The sequence below is a fragment of the Dreissena polymorpha genome, chromosome 2 (genome assembly GCF_020536995.1).
Source record: "Dreissena polymorpha isolate Duluth1 chromosome 2, UMN_Dpol_1.0, whole genome shotgun sequence".
Classification (NCBI taxonomy): domain Eukaryota; kingdom Metazoa; phylum Mollusca; class Bivalvia; order Myida; family Dreissenidae; genus Dreissena; species Dreissena polymorpha.
The window spans coordinates 10,556,896-10,579,914 of record NC_068356.1 but is presented as its reverse complement, the minus strand read 5'-3'; the positions used below and the strand labels follow the sequence as shown (position 1 = coordinate 10,579,914).

Sequence of the window (23,019 nt, the reverse complement as noted above, 5' to 3'; positions counted from 1 at the left end):
TTTAAACCTATTTATTTTAGCTCGATTGCATAGAAAGTAATTCCTACTTATTTGAAATGCTCTCGAGTCCGTTTCCTGGGCCTAGAACCAGTACTTGGTGTCTATATGGGAGATCGAAAGAACGCTCCCACAGCGAGGATCGAATCCGTGACCTCCCGGTCGCTAGGCGGACACCATATCCATTACACCACGGCGACCTTATCAGAGTTATGGCCCTTTGAAATTTTCCATTAACTGTACATATAGTGCAATTCTTGTCCGGGCTATTTCTCAGCAACTAATGACCGGAATTCAATGAAACTTTATGGGAAGCTTCACTACCAAGAGGACATGTGCATATTATCAGCCGGTTCTCGTCGGATGAGTTTTCACAGAGTTATGACCCTTTGAAATTGTTCATTGTACATATAATGCAATTCTTGTCCGAGCTATTTCTCAGCAACTTATTACAGGAATTAATTGAAACTTTATAGGAAGCTTCACTACCAACAGGAGATGTGCATATTATCAGCCGGTTATGGTCGGATGATTTTTTGAAAGAGTAATGGTCCTTTGAAATTTTCTAAAAACTGTACATATAGTGCAATTCTTGTCCTGGCTATTTCTCCCCAACTACTGACTGGAATTCAATGAAGCTTTATGGGAAGCATAACTACATTGAGGAGATGCGCATGTTATTTGTGGGTTCTGGTTAGATGATTTATTTAGAGAGTTATGGCCCTTTATAATTTTTAAGTTGCTAAACCATCCATTGTATTATTTTGTCCAAAGTTATGCCCCTCAAGAAGTTTCCTTTTATCTGAATATATAGTGCAATATTGTGACAAAAAATCTTAGGGGAGCATCACCCGTCTCCGACGGTTTCTTGTTTGGATATGTTGTTGTAAATCTAGTTGTTATTTAATTTTAATTATTTGGTTTGTGTTTCTGTTTTGTAAAATGTTATGATACTGACGAAAACTTTATATCAATTCAAAATGTGTTAATCAATTCCTGCGAATTTTGCATTATAGAAGGCCGAATTGTGGTATTCTGTAAATATGACTATTGGATGGTGCTTAATTTTTAATGTTTATTCCCCAAAAAAGCGCGGTGACCTAAATTGTTTAACGTTGTTTTATTTCGTGAACATACAGGGAAATTCATTTTAAAAGTTTGGCAAAATTGTATTATTTGGAACTGTAATCCCATATACACGGCTGAGTTTAAAGATAAGTATTTTATCAGTTTTATTGGTCATATACATTTTATGAAAATCACGATTTCTTAACAATGCTGTTAAATAATGCATTTCATCTTTTATTTGTATTTTGCATTCAATATAAAAAAGTGTACTACAAACTATGGAAATAATGTGTAAGTTATAACCATATATTCTAGATTATGTTTAGTTTAACACAATAAGAAATTAAACAGTTTTTATACAAAAGTGAATGTTTCGCAACTGTAAATTAAATAAAAACAAGGCTGGTGACCATATGTTTTTATGCCCCCGGATCGATAGATCAGGGGTATATTGTTTTTGTCCTGTCTGTCTGTCTGTCTGTCTGTCTGTCTGTCTGTCTGTCTGTCTGTCTGTCTGTCTGTCTGTCTGTCTGTCTGTCTGTCTATCATTCTGTCCCAAAACTTTAACCTTGGTTAAACTTTTGCAATATTGAACATACCAATTTGATATTTACCATGCATGCGTATCACATCGAGTTGCTCATTTTGAGTGGTGAAAAGTCAAAGTCAAGGTCATCCTTCAAGGTCAAAAGTAAAATATCATTGTATTTTTCTTTCCTTAAACTTTAACCTTCGTTAAAGTTTATCATAACTTTTTCAATATTGAACACAGCAACTTCATATTTGGCATGCATGTGTATCTCATAGAGCTGCACATTTTAAATGGTGAAAGGTCAAGGCAATCCTTCAAGGTCAAAGGGAAAAAATTAAAATAAAATGATTATTATTTCTCCATTCAATCTCTTTCTTCTCGTGGAGCTGCACATTTTGAGTGGTGAAAGGTCAAGGTCAACCTTATAGGTAAAAGGTAAAAAAAATTAAAAAACATACATTTTCATAACTTTATATGCCCCCGGATCGAATGATCGGGGGCATATTGTTTTTGGCCTGTCTGTCTGTCATTCCGTCATTCTGTCCCAAAACTTTAACCTTACAGTAAAGTTTTCCAATAACTTTTGAAATATTGAACATAGCAATTTGATATTTGGCATGCATGTGTATCTCATGGAGCTGCACATTTTGAGTGGTGAAAGGTCAAGGTCATCCTTGAAGGTCAAAGGTAAAAAAAGCGGCGCATTAGGGGGCATTTTGTTTTTGACAAACACATCTCTTGTTATTTAATTGTTCATATCATATTGTATTTGTATGTTTTATTTGATTTTTTTTATCAGTTTTTGTTATTGGAAAAACATCCTCACAAACTGCCACAACACACCTTAAGATTCTTATTTATGAGTATAATATTTGCTTTATATGCATAAAAAGTAATCAGTGATTTACATCATTATCAGTCCATTACTGACACAATATTCAGTCACTAATTCTTGAGGTACAAACGTTATGTGTTGCTTTGATGCTGTTCTTTTATTTATGTCTTTGCTTTTACTATAAATCATGTATTTAATTAATATTAGCTCACCCGAGCACAACTTGCTCATGGTGAGCTTTTGGGATCACATTTGGTCCGTCGTGCGTTGTCCGTTGTGGGTCGTCCGTCATCAACATTTTGGCTTTTTAACACTCTAGAGGCCACATTTATTGTCTGATCTTCATGAAGCTTGGTCCAAAGATATGTCCCAACGGTATCTTGGTCGACTTTGAAACTTGGTCACTTCAGCTAAAAAAAAGGTCACTAGATCAAATTAAAGAAAAAGCTTGTTAACATTCTAGAAGTGACATTTTTTGTCCGACCTTCACCAAACTTTGTCAGAACATTTGGTCTAATAATATCTCAGCTGAGTTCAAAAATAGTTCTGGTCATAGGAGGATTTGGGGATTCCGATAATGACGTCACGTTTTCGCATGCTCAAATTTTGGCCGTCAAATATGTGGCCATTTTGCTTTTGTTTTCATTTGATGAACTGCATCGTGATAAGGTTACAATAACAATCTCTACTTTACACATTTTTGCGACCCTGTTTAAGAACATCAAAATACTCAGAAATTTACATTCTTTCAGAATAAATTGATTTCAATGAACGGACATAAGGACGAAAACAAACAACACATAGGTTGATTTGATGTAATCAACATATAGAAACTGAATTGAACCTATATGTCCGATAAAACTTACCTTGTTACAGATAAACTAAATCCTCTTGATAAATGTGTTTTTTAATTTAATTGTTCACACCAATTTTTACACTCTTTGTTTCAGCATTTTTAACCCACTGTTTAATTGCCCCTTTGATCATCACAAACCGATTATCTCGATATTTGCGAATACTGTCCAGACAGTTACTAAGAAAACAGGGTGTCATAAACCCAGGGACCTATACATGTACTTGTATGGGCGAGGTCATTAAACACAATTTATGATTACCCCCATGTCATCTCTTGGCAGTCATTTTAAGCCAAATACTTAACAGTTGCTTTTATAAAATATTTGAACATATTTAAACAAGAGATGTGTTTGTCAGAAACACAATGCCCCCTTTTGCACCGCTTTGAAATAAAATTTCAACATATGTTTTGGAAGGTGTAAAATTATCTTCCTTTTAAAGCTTATTACTTCCCTTGGATTGTATTGTTTGACTTTAATCCTTGAAGGATGACCTCGACCTTTCACCACTCAAAATGTGTAGCTACATGAGATACACATGCATGCCAAATATCAATTTGCTATCTTCAATACACAAAAAGTTATGACCAAACTTTAACGGAGGGTAAAGTTTTAGGAAAGAAAAATACAATGATATTTTAGCTTTGACCTTGAAGGATGACCTTGACCTTGACTTCACCACTCAAAATATGCAGCTCCATGAGATACACATGCATGCCAAATATGTAGTTGCTATCTTCAAAATTGCAAAAGTTATCAAACTTTAACCAAGGTTAAATGTTTGGGACAGAATGACAGTGACAGACAGGCCAAAAGCGTGTTTATATATTTGCCAGTTTAAACATAACAATAAAGTGTTTAAAACTATAAATTTAAAATATTGTACAAATTTACTGCTACACAATTGACGTATTTAACGGGTACCTGCAAATGTTAACTCCGATATAACGTTTAAAGATCATGCCGTACTGCAGTGTTCGAAACATCGTGAAAATAAAAAAAAACGTTTGATCATATAGGGATATAAAATACTTGCGTAAAATAAATTAAATGTATAGATCTATGTTATCATTAAATGCTAGATTTGTGTCGCTCATTATCACTAGTTAAGAGTTTTACATGTACATGCAAAGACAGTTTAATTATCAAAATATGCAGTTTTTTTTTTCCCATTTTATATATATTTTCGTTCAATGTAAACGAAACGAAAATTCATTCAATGTTAAAGAAAACATTAGTTTTTATGATAGCTAGGTTGAGTTTGAAAATGGTTCCGGTTCGTTGAAAAAGTTGGTCGCCAGGGAGCTGAGACATTTTCCTAATATGGCTATTGTATACCTTGTTAACACTCTAGAAGTCACAATTATCGTCCAATATTCATGCAACTTTGTCAGAACATTTGTCCCATTACTATCAGCTGAGTTCGAAAATGGTTCCAGTCAGTTGAAAACAATGGCCGCCAGGGGGCGGGGCAGTATTCATTATATGGCCATAGTTAAACCTTGTTTAGACTCTAGAAAGTCTTATTTTTAGTCAAATCTTCATGAAACTTGGTCGGAACATTTGTTCCAATTATATCTCGGCCGAGTTCTAAAATGATTCTGGTTCATTGAAAAACATGGACACCAGGAGGCGGGGCTGTTTTGATTATATGGCTACAGTTATAGATTTTTAACACTCTAGAAGTCACATTTATAGTCCAATCTTCATGGAACTTGGTCAAATCATTTGTCTGAATGATAGCTCGTTTGAGTTTGAAAATGGTTCCAGACCGTTGAAAAATATGGCTATAGTAAAACCTTATTAACACTCTTGAAGCCACATTATTCGTAGAATCTTTACGAATCTTGGTCACAAAATTCGTCCCATTGATATCGTGAATGAGTTTGAAAATAATTCCGGATGGTTGAAAAACAAGGCCCCCAGGGGGCGGAGCAGTTTTCCTTATATGGCTATTGTAAAACCTTGTTGACACTCTAGAAGTCACAATTATAGTCCAATCATCAAGGACTTGGTCCAAAGATTTGTTCTAATGATAGCTTGACTGCGTTTGAAAATGGTTATGATTCGTTGAAAAACATGGCCGCCAGGGTAGCGGCATTTTTGTGCCCCCGAAGGAGCGCATATAGTGATCGGACCGTCCGTCCGTCTGTCCTGTCTGTCTGTTTTTCTGTCACAAAAATGCTTAAGACTTCTATGTCCCTTCAGATGTAACCTTCATATTTGGACAAGACCTTTCAATACGCACAAAAATGTTGACCCCTTTGACCTTGACTTTGAACTTAGGGTCCGCTTTTAGGTTTCGAAATCTGCGTTTAGGTTTGAACAAATGCTCATAACTCCTATGTCGCTTCAGATGTAACCTTCCTATTTGGTATGCATGTGTATATGGACAAGGCCTTTCCATACGCACACATATTTTGACCCAATTGACCTTGACTTTGAACTTAGGGTCCGAGTTTAGGTTTCGAAATCTGCGTTAAGGTTTCGAAAAATGCTCATTACTTCTATATCGCTTCAGATGTAACCTTCATATTTGGTATGCGTGTGTATATGGACAAGGCCTTTCCATACACACAAACAATTTAACCCCTTAGAACTTGACCTTGAAATTAGGGTCCGCATTTAGGTTTCAAAATCTGCGTTTAGGTTTTGAAAAATGCTCATAACTTCTATGTCGCTTCAGATGTAACCTTTATATTTGGTATGATTATAATACCGGTAATGGATTCAGAAACATTAACCACAACCCAAATATCCAATTATAATTATTGCATTTCTGAAATATTGTTATTACTTCAGATTGTTGTCCCCTACCGGCGAAACCGTAGGGGATTTATGGTTTGCATTCAGTCTGTCTGTCTGTCAGTCTGTCTGTCTGTCAGTCAGTCAGTCCGTCAAACTTTCCTGCGATAACTTTAAAAGTTCGCATTCCGTCTGTCTGTCTGTCAGTCTGTCAGTCAGTCAGTCAGTCCGTCACACTTTCCTGCAAACATTAAAAGTTCTTAATATTTTTTCATGAAACTTGAAACATGGATAGATGGCAATATGGAGATTATGCACGTCATTTCAGTTTGTGCCTACGTCGAAAATTCTGGTTGCTATGGCAACAAATAAAAAAAAATTCGCTGACAATGGTGGAGTTTCACCGGTAGGAGACCATATTGCTTGGTAATCTCTTGTTATATATTTAGATCAACTGAGCACCTTAAAATTCCTGAGCACAAGGTGCTCATGGTGAGCTTTTGTGATCGCCTTTTGTCGGTCGTCCGTCCTGCGTCATCAACATTTTGATTTACATTTTTTACACTCTAGAGGCCACATTTATTGTCTGATTTTCATGAAACTTGGTCAAAAGATTTGTCCCAATGATATCTTGGTTGAGTTTAAAACTGGGTCTCGTGAGGTCAAAAACAAGGTCACTACTCACTAGGTCAAATGAAAGAAAAAGCTTGTTAACATTCTAGAAGTCAAATTTATTTCCAATCTCATGAAACTTTGTCAGAACATTTGTCCCAATAATATCTCAGCTGAATTTTCAAATGGTTCCGGTCAGTTGAAAAACATGGCCGCCAGAGGGCGAGGCAGTTTTCCTTATTCGGCTATAGAAAAACCTTGTTAATACTCTAGAAGTCTTATTTTTAGTCCAATCTTCGTGAAATTTGGTCAGAAGATTCGTTCTAATGATTTTTCGGCTGAGTTCTTAAATGGTTCCCGTTTGTTGAAAAGCATGGCCGCCAGGGGCGAGGCAGTTTTGCATATATGGCTATAGTAAAACCTTGTTAACTTTTTAAAAATCACATTAACATTCCAATCTTCATGAAACTCGGTCATAACATTTGTTTAAATGAAATCTCGGTTGAGTTTTGTTCTTATGATATCTTAGTCGAGTTCGAAAATGGTTCCGGTCCGTTGAAAAATATTGCCACCAGGGAAGTTGCAGTTTTCTTAAAATGCCTTAAAACCACGTTAACACTCTAGTTGTAATGAGAATGTTAACAACAACCCAAATATTTAATTATAATTAATGCATTTCTCAAATTAATTATTGCCATTACTTGAGATTGTTATCTTTATCTTTTGCATAAATTCATCATCGTGGTAAAACTAATAAAACAACAAGAATTGTTACATATGAATGTTATTTTACCTTTTATTCACTTATCCTACTCTCTATAAAACGCATGTATACCTGTGCTTGTATTGTTGCAGTACAATAGTGTTGATTGATGACTTCTTGAATAGCCTAGTGATGATCGTGTAACAGGCTTACAGCTGCCTGGAAATTGACCCCAATTAACTGGGTTCTCACATCAAAGACCTTTGATATAAGATGTACACAATTTATAAGATAGACTGCTAGTACAGTTTGCAGTCATTTAGTTGTTTGTGTGTGATTATCAATGATTTGTTATTTTAACAGGTTTTTATTGTTTTATTGTTGTTTCAATAAGAATTATCATTGAAAGGTAAGTTTAGAAATTGTTCTGGTAGATTTAAAAAAAACATTGTCCAAAATGTTAACAATTGGGTAATAATAAACAACAATACATCACATTTTCAGAAACAAAAACACTTTTTGGTTAAATAGATAAGCAGTTTTGGAAGTTGCTTTTGCAAAATTAATGTATTTATGCTGAAGATGTTTGGTGCATTTAAAGTCCAAATAGTTTGATAGTTGTTTGGATATAATAATTATTCAAATTTCTTGTGGATGTTTACTTCTTTATTATAAATACTGTATACGAAAGCTTAAGTGTCGGATGTATGGAACCTAAAAAGAAGATGAATTTTGAATTTCAAGTAGATATTCTCATACTCATTTGCTTCCTTATAACCGACTTTTATATATGATAACAATTCAACAGATTGTATTTAATTATGCAAGAACTATTTTATGAACACGCACTCAATCTATTGAAGTTGTTTTCTGTATTTAAAGCTGTTCTTGCAAAAACAAGTTGTAACTAGTCATCCCGTAAAACAGCCTAAGATGCTTATCTCATGATCTTAAAGCTTGACTACAATTTGTGAAAAAATGTATTTCCATTTTCTTTTGCTGATTATGCTCATTATTATATTTCTGTCCTCATATCACTCTTATCCAAAATAAAAACTTTATTGGAAAAGTTCGATAAAATGATTTTAAGAATTTTCTTATTTCAATGACTTACGTCATGTGTTCATTCTTTCAATATTTTTACCTTTCCCGAGTACGGTCGGGCGGTGTGGGTCGTAATTTTTAAGCTCGTTACCACTCAAGTGGTAACACAAATGTTTCTATGGACAATACCAAGGTTGACTTTGATTCTGTGTCTATTGCGTCCTAAGACTAGGTCTAAAATATTAGACAAACCTTGTTGCTATTCTAGATTCCATAAAGATAAAGTTTTTTAACACTTGAGAATTCACATTTTGTTTCACATCTTCATGAAACCTTTTCAGAACATTTGTTGGAATATTATCTTGGCCACTTTTTACTAGCATACCGGTCCGTTGAAAAGCATGGCCGCCTGGGATTTAATTAATGTACCAGATTGTACATAAATTGTTAAACAATAACTAAGTATGCATAGAAATATCATACCGGTATATGTGATACAACAGATGTATGAAATTTGTATAAATTTGTAAATAATTATGTTATACAAATACGTAAGCTGAAAACAACAATAAACGTTTCAATAATTATCAAATATCTGTCAATGAACGGAAAGTGATTGCCTTGCTTTATATTCAGTCATTCCCTTTTTGCTATGCATTTATTTCGTGTTATTTATATGTCTTTGCTACACATTCTGTTAAAATAATTGCTTTCCCCCGTCTTTCAATAAAAGGGCAAGCGGAACCATAACTTGAATTTTTGATGCATGTTGTTTGAAAATAATTATGCGTTTATTGTTAGAGTAACAGATGTGTATTAAACATGAATGTCAGAAAAAAACATTTCAAATGAAACACAAGTCTGCATAACATATTTATCAATAATATTTCTTTAAATGAACGAACTCTTTATAATACATTAGTTGCATGTTTATGACAATGGCATAACATATGTATAATTTCATATCTATAACATTAATATTATTTATTTAACTAAGATCAAATCCTAAGATTCAGGAAATCAAAATAAAATACAAAGAATACGAATTGGCACAATTTTCAAATGACACTTCTTTACGCCTGGATTGCTCTGCAGCTTCTGTCAATGAATCACACTTTACTAATTATTCTGGGTTAAAAGTTAATTTTGACCTTATTAAAGAAGTATTGGTAGGTAAAAATAAATTTAGCTCAGAAAGCATTAAAACAAGATTGGTAGTAAACTGAAACAAACATTTGAAATGTTTGGCTTTATATTAAGAGCTTTATTATTTTCATGAAATAATTTAAACAAAATCATTATTAAAAACTAGTCTAGAAGGATTTTCACACCGATAGGAATAATTCAAGTTATTGAAAAAGTAGCATTACCGGAATAAAATCTTCTCTTTATGTTCTTGCCTGATCCACCATTCAGTGTGTAAGCAGGAATCAATGAATTATTATTTTGTGTTGATTGGTAAACCACGCATTAACAAATCAATTTTGATACAAGAATTTACAGACGCAGGTTTAAAGAGGACTTATCTGTTATCTATTGTAAGCACTCTTAAATGCTCATGCATCCGTAGAATTGTCTTTGAGAATGGGAAAAAGATTCTGTTAATACAATGATTGATTTTCCAAAATTAAACAACTTTGGATGTCAATTTCCTGAAAAATAAAATAAAATAAACAGGAAAACAATTGATTTTAGAAATATACATTAAAACAATACGTTAAACTTAGTAAAACAGAGCTAGCATTTAAAAAATCAGCTTTTGCTTGAAAACAGATTATTCTACGACTTTTCTAACGCAGCACTTTTCAAATTTGACAATATCTCAGTTATGAGTTAAGATTTTAAATGTGATTATTTGAATACATTCTGAGCAAGCTCACAATTGAATCATTCATCCGTGAAAATTTGACGATCAAGCACGTGGGGTAAGTATAGTTTCATCTTTTTATATCCCCCACCACTGTAGTGGGGGACATATTGTTTTTGCCATGTCTGTTGGTTTGTTTTGCCAAACTTTAACATTTTACAATAACTTTTGCTATATTGATGATAGCAACTTCATATTCGGCATGCATGTGTTTCTCATAGAGATGCACATTTTGAGTGATGAAAGGTCAAGGTCATCAGTCAAGGTCAAAGGTAAAACAAAAGTAAATCAAAGCGGCGCAGAAGGGGACATAGTGTTTCTGACAAACACATTAATGGTTGTACTTGGAAAAGATGAAACGCAATATTATTCTAAATGTATTTCATTTTTATCATTTTAGGTGTGTTCTTACAACAGGAAAACATAAAATTAATTTAAAAAATGTATGGCTTATGTGAAAATTCAGAAGCTCAACCGAGCATTTTGGCAAATTGCAGGCAACCTACTAACGTGGTAAAGCGTCAGATCGTCACGGATGAATTATTGTGTCGTTAGCTTGCACCACATGTAGTCAAATGATCACATCTACAATTTTAAATTAAAAAGTAGAAATATTTACTTTTGAGTGAGACATTCTAGTTTCAAAAGTGTTGCGCTAAAAAAGTCTCTCATACACTTGCAGGTAACCTGACATTTTTTTCTTAACAACTCAGTTTACAAATGACATTTAAATATCGAATGCGTCTCGTCCATCTTTCAATACGCGTACCTGCAAAATAAAACAATTGTATATCGATAGTGGTAAAAGAAGAAGTAGTAGTAGTAGAAGTAGTAGTAGTAGTAGAAGTAGTAGTAGTAGTAGTAGTAGTAGTAGTAGTAGTAGTAGTAGTAGTAGTAGTAGTAGTAGTAGTAGTAGTAGTAGTAGTAGTAGTAGTAGTAGTAGTAGTAGTAGTAGTAGTAGTAGTAGTAGTAGTAGTAGTAGTAGTAGTAGCAGTAGTAGTTATAGTAGTGGTAGTAGTAGTAAATATTAATAATACTCTTAAACCGATTGTTCCAAGGAACTAGTTATAGCATGTTTTGGTTCGTAAAAATTTGATACATAGTTTTTATGTGATTGAACATTAATAATAAAAACTTACTACGCGTTAATCTACCCAGCCATCTTCAAACTAGTGTGTTGTACTGAGATTTATCATCCCTGCTAGATGGATCTAATTTCTCGTAACGTACACTCTTCACGTCTCTCCTACATTGCAAATACATGCATTATGTCTGAAGAATCGAACCTCAAAGATTGCATTATGTATTGTATTGTTGATAAAATACAAATTAGCATTTTAGTATTATGTTTCATATTAATTTCGGCATATTCCGAAATACCCGACGAACCTGTTAAATATTGTATGTCGCAACTAAAGAAAAGAATACATGTTTTTTTCCTGGAAATCTGTCCCCATTTTAACACATACCTTGGTTTTATACAGCAGTCCGAGTTTACTATTCTATTAAAGACTGGGATATATATATATAAATAAAATTTGACAAAAATGTTCGGGTAATGAGGTATGCTCTCATTCTAGTCTTTATATAAATATTTAACTAACGGAACGTGGTATGATCAGTTAATATTGAACAGGTTATCTCAGGATTCAAATCGATTATACATTTCTCATCTTTCAAACAGACTGGTCAGTTGAATTATTCTCATAACAACGAAACGTGCAGTCGAACTTCATGCATTTACACATAAATCCAACAACTTAAGATCGTGTACCAAACCCTATAAATACATACCATAAACAGAGTTTGGAAATTATACTTGCCTATAATTGTTTGAATCCATGGAAGCAACTGGAAACATAAACAATACGAATCACCCATTGTCATTTTGTACAATTCATAATCAACTACCACTACATCAACAACAATGTTTAATGAAAGTACAAGAAGTGGTAGTAGCAGTAGTAGCAGAAGTAAGAGAAGTATAAATATTGGTAGTATCAGTAGAAGTAGAATTTGCTGTTGTTGTCGTAGTAGTAGAAGTAGTAGTTATAGTAGAAGTAGTAGTAGTAGTAGTAGTAGTAGTAGTAGTAGTAGTAGTAGTAATAGTAGTAGTAGTAGTAGTTGAAGAAGTAGTAGTAGCAGTAGTAGTAGTAGTAGTAGTAGTAGTAGTAGTAGTAGTAGTAGTAGTAGTAGTAGTAGTAGTAGTAGTAGTAGTAGTAGTAGTAGTAGTAGTAGTAGTAGTAGTAGTAGTAGTAGTAGTAGTAGTAGAAGTAGTAGTAGTAGTAGTAGTAGTAGTAGTAGTAGTAGTAGAAGTAGTAGAAGAAGTAGTAATAGTAGTAGTGGAAGTATCAGTTTGAGTAGTAGTTGTAGAAGTAGTAATAGAAGTAGTAGTAGTTGTTGTTGTTGTAGTAGTAGTTGAAGTAGTAGCAGTAATAGTCGTAGTCGAAGAAGTTGTAGTAGTAGTAGTAATAGTAGTAGTCGTAGTTGTCGTAGTCGTAGAAGTAGTCGAAGTCGTCGTCGTCGTCCTAGTTGTCGTGGTAGTCTTAGTCGTCGTCGTAGTCGTCGTCGTCGTCGTCGTCGTAGTCGTCGTCTCGTCGTCGTCGTCGTCGTAGTCGTCGTAGTCGTCGTCGTCGTAGTAGTAGTCGTAGTAGTCGTAGTCGTCGTCGTGTGGTCGTCGTGGTAGTCGTCGTCGCCGTCGTAGTCGTCGTCGTCGTAGTAGTCGTGGTCGCCGTCGTCGCCGTCGTCGTCGTCGTCGTCGTCGTCGTCGTCGTCGTCGTCGTCGTCGTCGTCGTCGTCGTAGTCGTCGTCGTCGTCGTCGTCGCCGTCGTCGTCGTCGTCGTCGTCGTAGTCGTCGTCGTCGTCGTCGTCGTCGTCGTCGTCGTCGTCGTCGTCGTCGTCGTCGTCGTCGTCGTCGTCGCCGTCGTCGTCCTACTCGTAGTACTCGTCGTGGTTGTAGACAGTAGACACATTTTGCAATCGTTATACTTGTCAGAGTACTTATCGATCATCCTCTTCAACCGCTTCTACTCACCATCATCCATATTAATTTCGGCCAATGCGACAAATGACATCGGTAGATGCGTTGCTCTTGGAGGGTTCATAGTCTCAGGCATTTGTATATCAGTCCCCGCTTCACGTGTGACCTGTATAATTGCTGAACTTTGTTGAGAACTTTCGTCGATATCAACGAACGTATTTTCATGATGGGCGCTGAGTGTGTTCATTGTTTGCAATAGTGTGGACACACCAGCAAGTTGTGTATGTATTTCGGATATTTCATGGTAATTTACTTCTGTGTTCTCGTCCTGATGTATATCCGAACTGTTGGGCATAGTCTCGGTATTGTAACGGGAAGAATTCGTATCGTTCCAAACATATCGATTTATTTCTGAAATTATTAAATCGAATTTATTGCAGACCGAAAATGAATGCTTAATGGCACTAACAATAGCAAACATTCGATGATATCGTTACTTGATCAAAAGTTTCTTAAATTTGTAATCCGCATTTGAATCATATCCTTAAATTTGCATGCTCATACCTCTTGACTGTGTCTTGAATTTCCAATATACACAGAACGATACATTCGTTGCAATAAACACCGTCACACCCGCAGCTGTCATGATAATGATAAAATCTCTGTTCAAAAGTGCTGTAAAACAAAAATAATATAGCAATAATATACTGGCAGACAATAACTTGAAACTAAAATACAGTTATAGTTCCATATTTCTGCAATCTGTTTCCCATTACTTCCTCTAGTCATCTGTCTATTAATGCATACGTTTAAATGATATACTAAACAAATTGAATTTATATTGGCTCAAATGTTGTTTTAACTGTTTATTAAAGTCCAGTGATAGACTAAATTGTATAATAAAATATATAAATTGATGTCACAAATGTCAAGATTGTATAGTTAGCTGTTGGCGAAGATTAGTGATGCAATTAGCAGTGGACTTTAAATCTGCAATACAATTCTTTTAAGCGCAATAACCTGTAAATGGTCAGCGTGTGATGAGTGACACTTAATATATTCTTTCTTAGTAATTGGAGCTAACTGAATAATTGCCCATGTCATGCGAAATACTCGCATGTATGCATATTACTTTTAAGTACAAGTTGCACATAAAGATTGCATGATGGGCCGAACCATTAAATAAACATGAATTACATATAGTGAGTTCACTTACGATTAACGTGTACATCGTCCGATTCTCTGCTTTCACTAGTTGCGTTGAACTTCAGTGTTGTGGAAATTGACATTTCTGCTGCAGAGACGTTGATTTGTGTTAACAACGTTATTGGTAAGTTATATAAACAATTTAAGTTTATTGTCATTAAATGTTACTTGCAAAACAAACCGGTGTTTACAATTTTCAAGACAACATATAGTTATTTAATAATTATAAAACATGTTCAAGTTCCAACAATGCACATTTAAAGCGACTCAAGAAAACTTTAAGGAATCAATATAAATAAAAGATAACAAAATGACCTTATAAGATATTTCTAACGAATGTGGTTTTTCCATATTCGATAATGAGTTGTGAAAATTTTGTATTGCGTATGCTTTGATCACAATAACTTCGTCGGTTTGAAAAGATTTGCCTAAGGTAACTTAACATATATATTGTTTGACATTTCTGACCTCAATGCGATGTGATGTATGTACGATCCAAATGCGTTAACATGTTGCACGCTGTCACTGACTTTCCGTCAAATAATTCTAGATGGCAACTCGAAAACATGTATAATGCAAGTATTTTTTCAAACTTTCGAGATACCTGTAGAGGACCAATATTTTTACAGTAAAGAATATTTTTATTTAGTTTATTTGTTATTTAAGTCTATATTTCCCCTTCAACCTCGGGCATGGTCGATATTGACCACAGGGGCAAGATTTGAACACTCTTATTAGAGGGAAACTATAAAATGTCGTATGCCAAAGATTACACATCTGAGCCTTTTTATTTTAGAGGGGATTTTTTCAGCTTCCTCTTTTAAAATTAGTTTGAGCGCAAATCGCCTACTGTGTGGATATTTTTAGCGTACTGGAACAACTTAGAAATAATTATGTTAAAATCTACCAAGCGAATATGTATGTCGTTTGAGCATTAAACCTGCACGACACACGAAACAGTTTGACGATTCCTTAACCCAAAGCATTCCGATTGTTGGAGCAAGTTTTATACGAAAATGTATTACTCAACAGTAATTGATAGACTTTTCGCCGAGTGTTTAAAAAATCTAATAAACTATCGCAAACGAGCATAAAGACAAAGATGATACAGGCAAAGTCGATTGTGCTTTGTATATAAAACCAATGTGCTTTGGAAACCGACTGCACATTGATTTCCAATGACAAATCACATACGGGACGGTTCGTTCAAACTGTCGAAAAGAAGAAATGTTAAATGCGTTGCGCTTCACCTTCGAGCAAAAAGTATAATTTCTATTGATAGAGTGCACACATTAACTGGATATTCATATACTCGATCAGTATATCGTGGTCCTTTGAAGCTCCAGTTAGTTGGTGTCAGAGTAAAGGCATTAAAACAGCTAATGCAGATTTATCCTTAAAGCTGTTAAGGTGTTTTGATAATTATGCAGAACACGAGTGCCACAACTTTATGGTCAGTCCTTTGAAGTGTACATCTTTGTTCACGACCAAATCCAAAATATTAATAATGTGGCAATTTATCATCTATGAAAACTAGAATGACATTGATTATGCATGTAAATTCTTACCTCCAAATTGTGTAGTGTGCGCTTTCGCTGGTAATATGACTGCTACTGAGTCAGTGTAAACACGTGTTAACATTGAAGATAAACTCTCTGCTTCATGTGTCACATTGTCTAGATTGGTTGTCGTTGTACAATCGATGATTTCTAGAAACAATTTATAGCATATTTTAAACAAACAATCTGATCCGATAAGCGTGTTAACAGCGCGATTTATTGACTCGCTAAGTACTGTTTTTGTTAATAATATAATTGAACGATAATATAGTGCTACATAGGAGAATAAAATACAGTTATATTCATTTATTTAAAGAAAAGTACAGTATGTTTAGCCTGTGCACATTCATAGAAAAAGTATTGCATTATTTTGCGACGTCAATATAACATTAAACATTAGTATACTTTGGCATTCGTTACAATAACGTATTATTCACTGAAATATACATGTAAATTTTTGTACAATGTATGTTCATACCCTCTTAAACGCAGATCACACACATACATATAGCTGCGAATAAAGCCATGTACTATAATTTAAAGTTTAACCCAGTAATAATTACGTTTTTAAAATACTTGAGTTTTGAAGCTTTAAAAATATATACAGAAATAAAAACTTAAGGTGCAGATGATATAGAAGATACAGTGATTCATGTAATGAAAGATGACACGTAACTCGAAAACCCTCCTTCCAGTTAAAACAAGTTCGGTAGGACGACAATATGCCAACTCAAAATAAATTGCAAAAAACATTCCCATCACTTTATCAACAATCGCTAGTGTGCTATATTTTATTGGTGATACAATTTACAATCTGCAGTATTAATTATATCCTTTTCGTTTTGACATACAATTTATTTTACCAAGATGGTGTAGAAATGATCAGGAATGGCTAAGATGCTAATGCTCATAATGATATATGAATTTCTTTAAATAATGCATATAAAATTTGAAAATGCAAAGACAAGCACTAATAAAAGTAGCAATCTTTTGATAACCATCAGTTCGTGTCATAATGATAAACACTACGTTAAGACTGCAAATACTTTTGGCGCCAATTAAAACGCCTCAGCGTTCTGCTCTAGCTCTTTTGATGTTAATGAGGATAGATATGGCTTTGGAGTGTATTGGGAAGAAATCGTCTAAAGCGAAAAAAATGAGAAATGTTCATACCATTTAGTGATTGTATGTATAGCTCATTGGTTGAATTTACTTGGTTATGACACCCAACAAGCACAGGTTATGAGCGAATCGGATGAGATACAAATACACGTCAGGAAACCCGTATATCATCATGCTGAATAATGTAACATGCTTTTCCTAAGCTCCATATCTATCAATCGTAAAGCAAATGCTATGCCTTGTATGCATTTATACACATAATTTCCTTAAATACATTAAGTACATTTAACCATGTCTTTTTTATAATCATTATACGTATTATTTACACAACATGCACACATGTACAGGTTTTCAGTTGGGTTTATTAAGCACATTGACACTCTAGCAGGTTCTTAATCCTTATTTTGGTTGAAACGGTTTTTAATTTCAATACTGTAGATTCCTTGATTGTGTATTTAATGTTGAATAAACAAAGTTAAATATGGTTTATAAGTTTACCTTCAATGGGTATTATATCGGACATGCTTACAAGTGAAGATCCATTAACATGTCTAGCACATTGCCATCTGTCACCTGGTTTAGCAATCATATTATCGAATATATTGCACATGACATGATTGGCGTCGATGCAAATACACTGCGTTGACTGTGTAGTTTTTAGGATAGTGACTTGGCATTCTCGTTCATTATCAACCACCTTTCCCATGTTTTCCATGTTTTCAAAACCAGTGCGACTTCTATAAAATGTCCACATTCCGTATAGTCCACTACTCGCATTGCAAGTAACTTCTAAGTGGGATCTACACAGCGGTCTTACGTTTATTAGTGGATCATTTGACTCTGAAATGTAATTTAAAGATGTTGCAAATTTTATTTCAAATACAGGACTATTGAAACCCCATACTGATAATAATTTATCGTCACAACCTCAAATTACTTCATCCAATGCGTGTTTATAATTACCTTTCAAACAGAAAAAGAGATGCACACACGAAAAATAAGAGATGCACACACGAAAAATATGACGAAAAATGAAATATAATTGAGGTCACAGCACTGCATTTAGCAGAGAAAATAGGTTTTGTGTTTGGATTTATGTACAGGATTGCTGCTCTACGTTTAGGCACATACAAAAAAAGATGCAACCAGTTAATGATTTACAACCATATTCACAGATGATGGTTGTTCATGTAAAGCCTTGATCACAACCCACTGCCTCCGTCGTAACCTTTGACAAGACGCGCGATTTTAGATTGCCTGAAAAACGCGCTAATACACATTTGTGAAAGTTTGCACGCCCAGTTTATGAGGGATGAGCTGGACCAGGAGTAACTTGCTGACAACTTTAGGTTATTTTGGATGGACCAAGATATGTTTCAGAATATTATCAACTGGGTTACACCTCGCATCTCGAGAAGACAGAGGTACTATCATGTTTTGACTTTATGTGAACAGCTTATTGCAACATGTGTTGATGTTTTGTTCATAACTCGTTTTCCTTAGTTGCATAATACGTATTCATCAAAACACCGATGTTTTTTAGAGTGTACAGTATGACTATACAAAACAAGTGAACATACTAAATTAGTCATACTACATGTATATTCGTTCTGGAGTAGACAGTTGTCGGAAAAATACTAACGTTTTGGGAGTAAACGAGGCAGTTTTAATAAATACTTGTATAATCATATTGAAAAAAGAAGGATAATAGACGAACAGTAAACGATAAATAAAGATGTGTTTAATTTACAGACACAGACGACCATTTGAACCCGGACTCATTTATGTATAACACAGCGATGTATTGCGACCGGAGTGGGTGATTGAATTTGAAAACCGAGTCCAAGAAAACACATTTTGAAGTTTTTACACGATGTTTGTCAGATTCACGAGTTATGTACGTGTTTCACTTCCTATTGTCCAATGTGAATGGTGTCAGATTGCAGATAACTGGAGCAGGAGATTTTCATCACGTACGTGGTACCATAGAAGAAAGCGTATGACAAATAAGGAAAAAAGTCGGGAACAATGTACCACAGTAATAAAGTTTCCTACATTATTCTGCTGGGCTTAGTCGCTGCGGACTATAAGTGTGTTAGACTTAAGCGGATGCTGGATGAACAATATCTTCCGACTGTAGTTCTTTGAACTACGTCATGACATGGAGTAACTGAACTTTGCCTTCCTCGACCATTGGGCTCTTCAAAACGACGAAATGAAGGTGCCTTTTTTCTAGTAGGAAATGGATAATGAAACTCCACTCTGCAGGAATTTAAATCAAAAATCAATTATTGATAGTTGCGCGCAATGCGAGTTGAAACAAATGTTTTTGGTGTAAGTTTACACTGTTTGCGATGTCATTTGACTATTATTCAGCTAACATCAAGTCGATTCCATAAGGTTTAATGCGCATGTATTGCTAAGCACATCCTATTGCGTAAGTTCAATCCAATAAAGCAAAATCGCTATGTATACTTGTCGCTAAACTTTTGTAACGTCCAGTAAATTGACTGGCGATTTGGTTACACGCGAATGTCGGCTCATTCGGCAGTACCTCGCCACTTTTTACCAAAAAAACCCCATCGAAAGCGTTTCTTGGGCTTATCCGATGAGTTGAAGACAAGTTGTGCGATATGACAGGCACAAACGAATACACAAGTAAATCGCAAATTTAAGTTAATCTATCGTGACTTAATAACAATAACAGCATGCATCGGTAAATATCTGCGTTTATTTTGCAAACATGTTGCACTTGACTCATTGTATAATATAAAAAATAATACTAACCATTTTAAAATATGTTATTTGTTGATAGCTTTATAACTGAAACTAGCAAATTGTAATTCTGTGTTAGTGGTATAAAATCATATAATGACATGCAACTTAAACACATGTTATAAACAAGAAAGAACAAGATAAAGCATTTATCTACGACTTTAATCGACACATACTATATTCATAACGTTAAGAAGTAAGTACTGGACAATATTTCACCAGACCCATGCGTTTGTCTTTCTTATCAAAATCGTGCGTCTTACGCATTGGATTGTGACCAATGCGTTAAAAAGGAACACTTTGTTATCGATGTAAATTCTTGGCTCTAAATGCTGATTAATTTTAAAGACAATATTTTAGTTTTTGTTTAGATAATTTTAAACGAATCTAAATCAAATCCACCCGATTCAAATACTTAGTTAAAACTTGTGAGTCCGTTTATTTTATCTACCAGTAAAACTATCCACACGTTTTTGTCGTGTTTGTTTTATAATGCTTATTATATATTTGTTTTAATGGGGTCCGTGAGTGGCAATTATCCGGATTGCTATTACAACACATATGAGATAATGTTTTATAAATCTAAGCATACAAATATATTCTGACATAATTACTTCAGATATTTTCCAGAAATAATTATTAAGAACTATTGACGTTTGCAAAAAACAACACCACTATCAACTATTAATATTCAGAAGGTTATGAATAACAGACAAATTTTATCAATTTTATCGATACGATATGCACAAAACTTTTATCAACACGTTAAGCAAACCATTGTTCATCTATATAAGAAATGATAATGAACACTGCAGATTCGAAGAAGGAAACATAGTGTCTTGAAAATTGCATGTATTTGCGCTGGTTAACAGTGAATCAATAATTATTTAATTGGTATGTTTTGTCAGCAGTCCGCACAGGCTAATCAGGGACGACACTTTCCGCTTTAACTTGATTTTCGGTAAGAAGGGACTTCCTTCAAACAAAAAATACCATAAGAGCGGAAAGTGTCGTCCCTGATTAGCCTGCACAAGCATTAAACCCAGTTTTCTCAGAACAAGACACACACACACACACACACACACACACACACACACACACACACACACACACACACACACACACACACACACACACACACACACACACACACACACACACACACACACACACACACACACACACACACACACACACACACACACACACACACACACACACACACACACACACACACACACACACACACACACACACACACACACACACACACACACACACACACACACACACACACACACACACACACACACACACACACACACACACACACACACACACACACAACACATACATATATATATATATATATATATATATATATATATATATATATATATATATATATATATATATATATATAAATCATAACAAATATTATATTATATATCATATAATACTTGCACACTATTGAATGTTTTATTTATTGTTGTATAGAAAGGCAAGCGTAAAACTTACGGACACATTCTGCAGAAAGAAAAACTGCGCACAGCTCTATTATCCAATTTAGGTTCATCATTTAGAAGACTTAATAAAACTTGCATATAACCAAGCTGTGGTTGCTACTTTGAATCTCATTTCACTTATCATGAGAATATTATAATTTGTAAGCGAAACCGGCAATATGCCTTTAACAATGCTCAGAGGAAGTTTATAAGTTTCAGTTTATTTTCTCCAAGTATGTGTCCTACAGTAACAAGCTCAAGTGCTTGATCATAAAGGCGTTCTTTTGCTTTAAAAAAAAAACCGTGTGCAGCATATTGTTTAATGATCAATATTTCTTATTTGCATCAAAATAGAATGAGCCGGGTTTTTTTTATTTAAAAGAGTAAATTATCCAAACCGCTAATTTAAAAGTAACTTAGAATTAATTCACTAAGTTCTAATATAACCAGCATTTAGTTGATTACGTTGCTGCCCGATTTTATAAGAATGGTAACAATGTGTTCAAAATAGCAGCTTCTTCATGTACAGACAACACAATACATTTATACTGTTGAGAAAACGAATATGTTTGGAAGAGACGGACTACAAAAAACACGAAGATGAGATCAAAGAGCAACTACTGAAGCGAGGATACAATGGCCGATTCGTCAAAACAGAACTGAAGCAAGAAGCGAGAAGATCTGCTGCGTACGAATGTGTCTTCGAAAAGAACTTTTAGGGTACCGCTCGTTATCACTTTCTCCAGAGCGCTACCAAATGTCGGCCATATCCTCCGGAAACACTTGCCCACACTCCTCACTTCCGATCGAATGAAAAACGTATTTCCTGAACCCCCGTTAGCAGCATTCAGAAGAGACTGCAACCTGGAAGACATATTGGTTCATAAAAAACACAAGCGAATGTTTTTCCGGGTTCAAAATAGGAGCGGACCTTGCGGGGCACAGAGGTGCGCAATCTGTCAACGATACCACCGGCAAAACCTACAATGTGCGGAACGAGGTAACCTGCAAATCCACCAATGTAGTCTACACTGTGCCCTGCGAACGCTGTAAAACCTTCGTATACGTAGGGGAAATGGAAGGTACCCTGTACCAACGACATCTCCTTAACCTGTCCCGGATACGGACTCGACACAAGGGCCCAGTTGCCGAGCACTTTTACACAAACGGCCACAGCGTCGCGGACTTCTGCGTCATGGGACTAGAAAAATTTACTGGATCCTACGAGTACCGGAAGACCATTGAACAACTTTGGAAGCGCAAACTCAGGACGTTCAAACCATATGGACTAAACACAAAAGACTAATAAAATTGGCGCGCAATTTAACGTTCAACAATATAACGTCTTTTCCGCTAAACATGATATTCTTCACAAATAAATACCGATAAAAAGACCGAGAGGTCGAAAGCAACGGCAAATTTAATCAAAGCGTTTTATTGTTTATACACGGCTAAAAGCTACTTTGTTATATGCAACAACGTGATGGCATATCCCGAAACGGAATATATTGAATTTGCGCAACTGAAGAAAGTAACTGGAAAGATTTATCGATATGAAAGCCATTAACAGTTCCTGTTTGATTTTATTAATTCAGAACTAATTCCTACGGGATTC

At 34.9% G+C, this 23,019-nt stretch overlaps 1 protein-coding gene across 1 annotated transcript; it reads right to left on the bottom strand.

Annotated features, from left to right (window-relative positions):
• Positions 1–13,283: 13,283 nt before the first annotated feature.
• Positions 13,284–21,519, bottom strand: LOC127865827 (uncharacterized). Its single transcript, XM_052405853.1, has 6 exons — positions 21,418–21,519; positions 17,623–17,964; positions 16,012–16,152; positions 14,454–14,531; positions 13,802–13,912; positions 13,284–13,648 (listed from the first exon to the last, which is right to left on the bottom strand). Exons 1-6 carry the CDS (start codon positions 21,476–21,478, stop codon positions 13,284–13,286), a joined length of 1,098 nt encoding a protein of 365 aa, XP_052261813.1. The 5' UTR covers positions 21,479–21,519.
• Between the last annotated feature and the right edge of the window lie 1,500 nt (positions 21,520–23,019).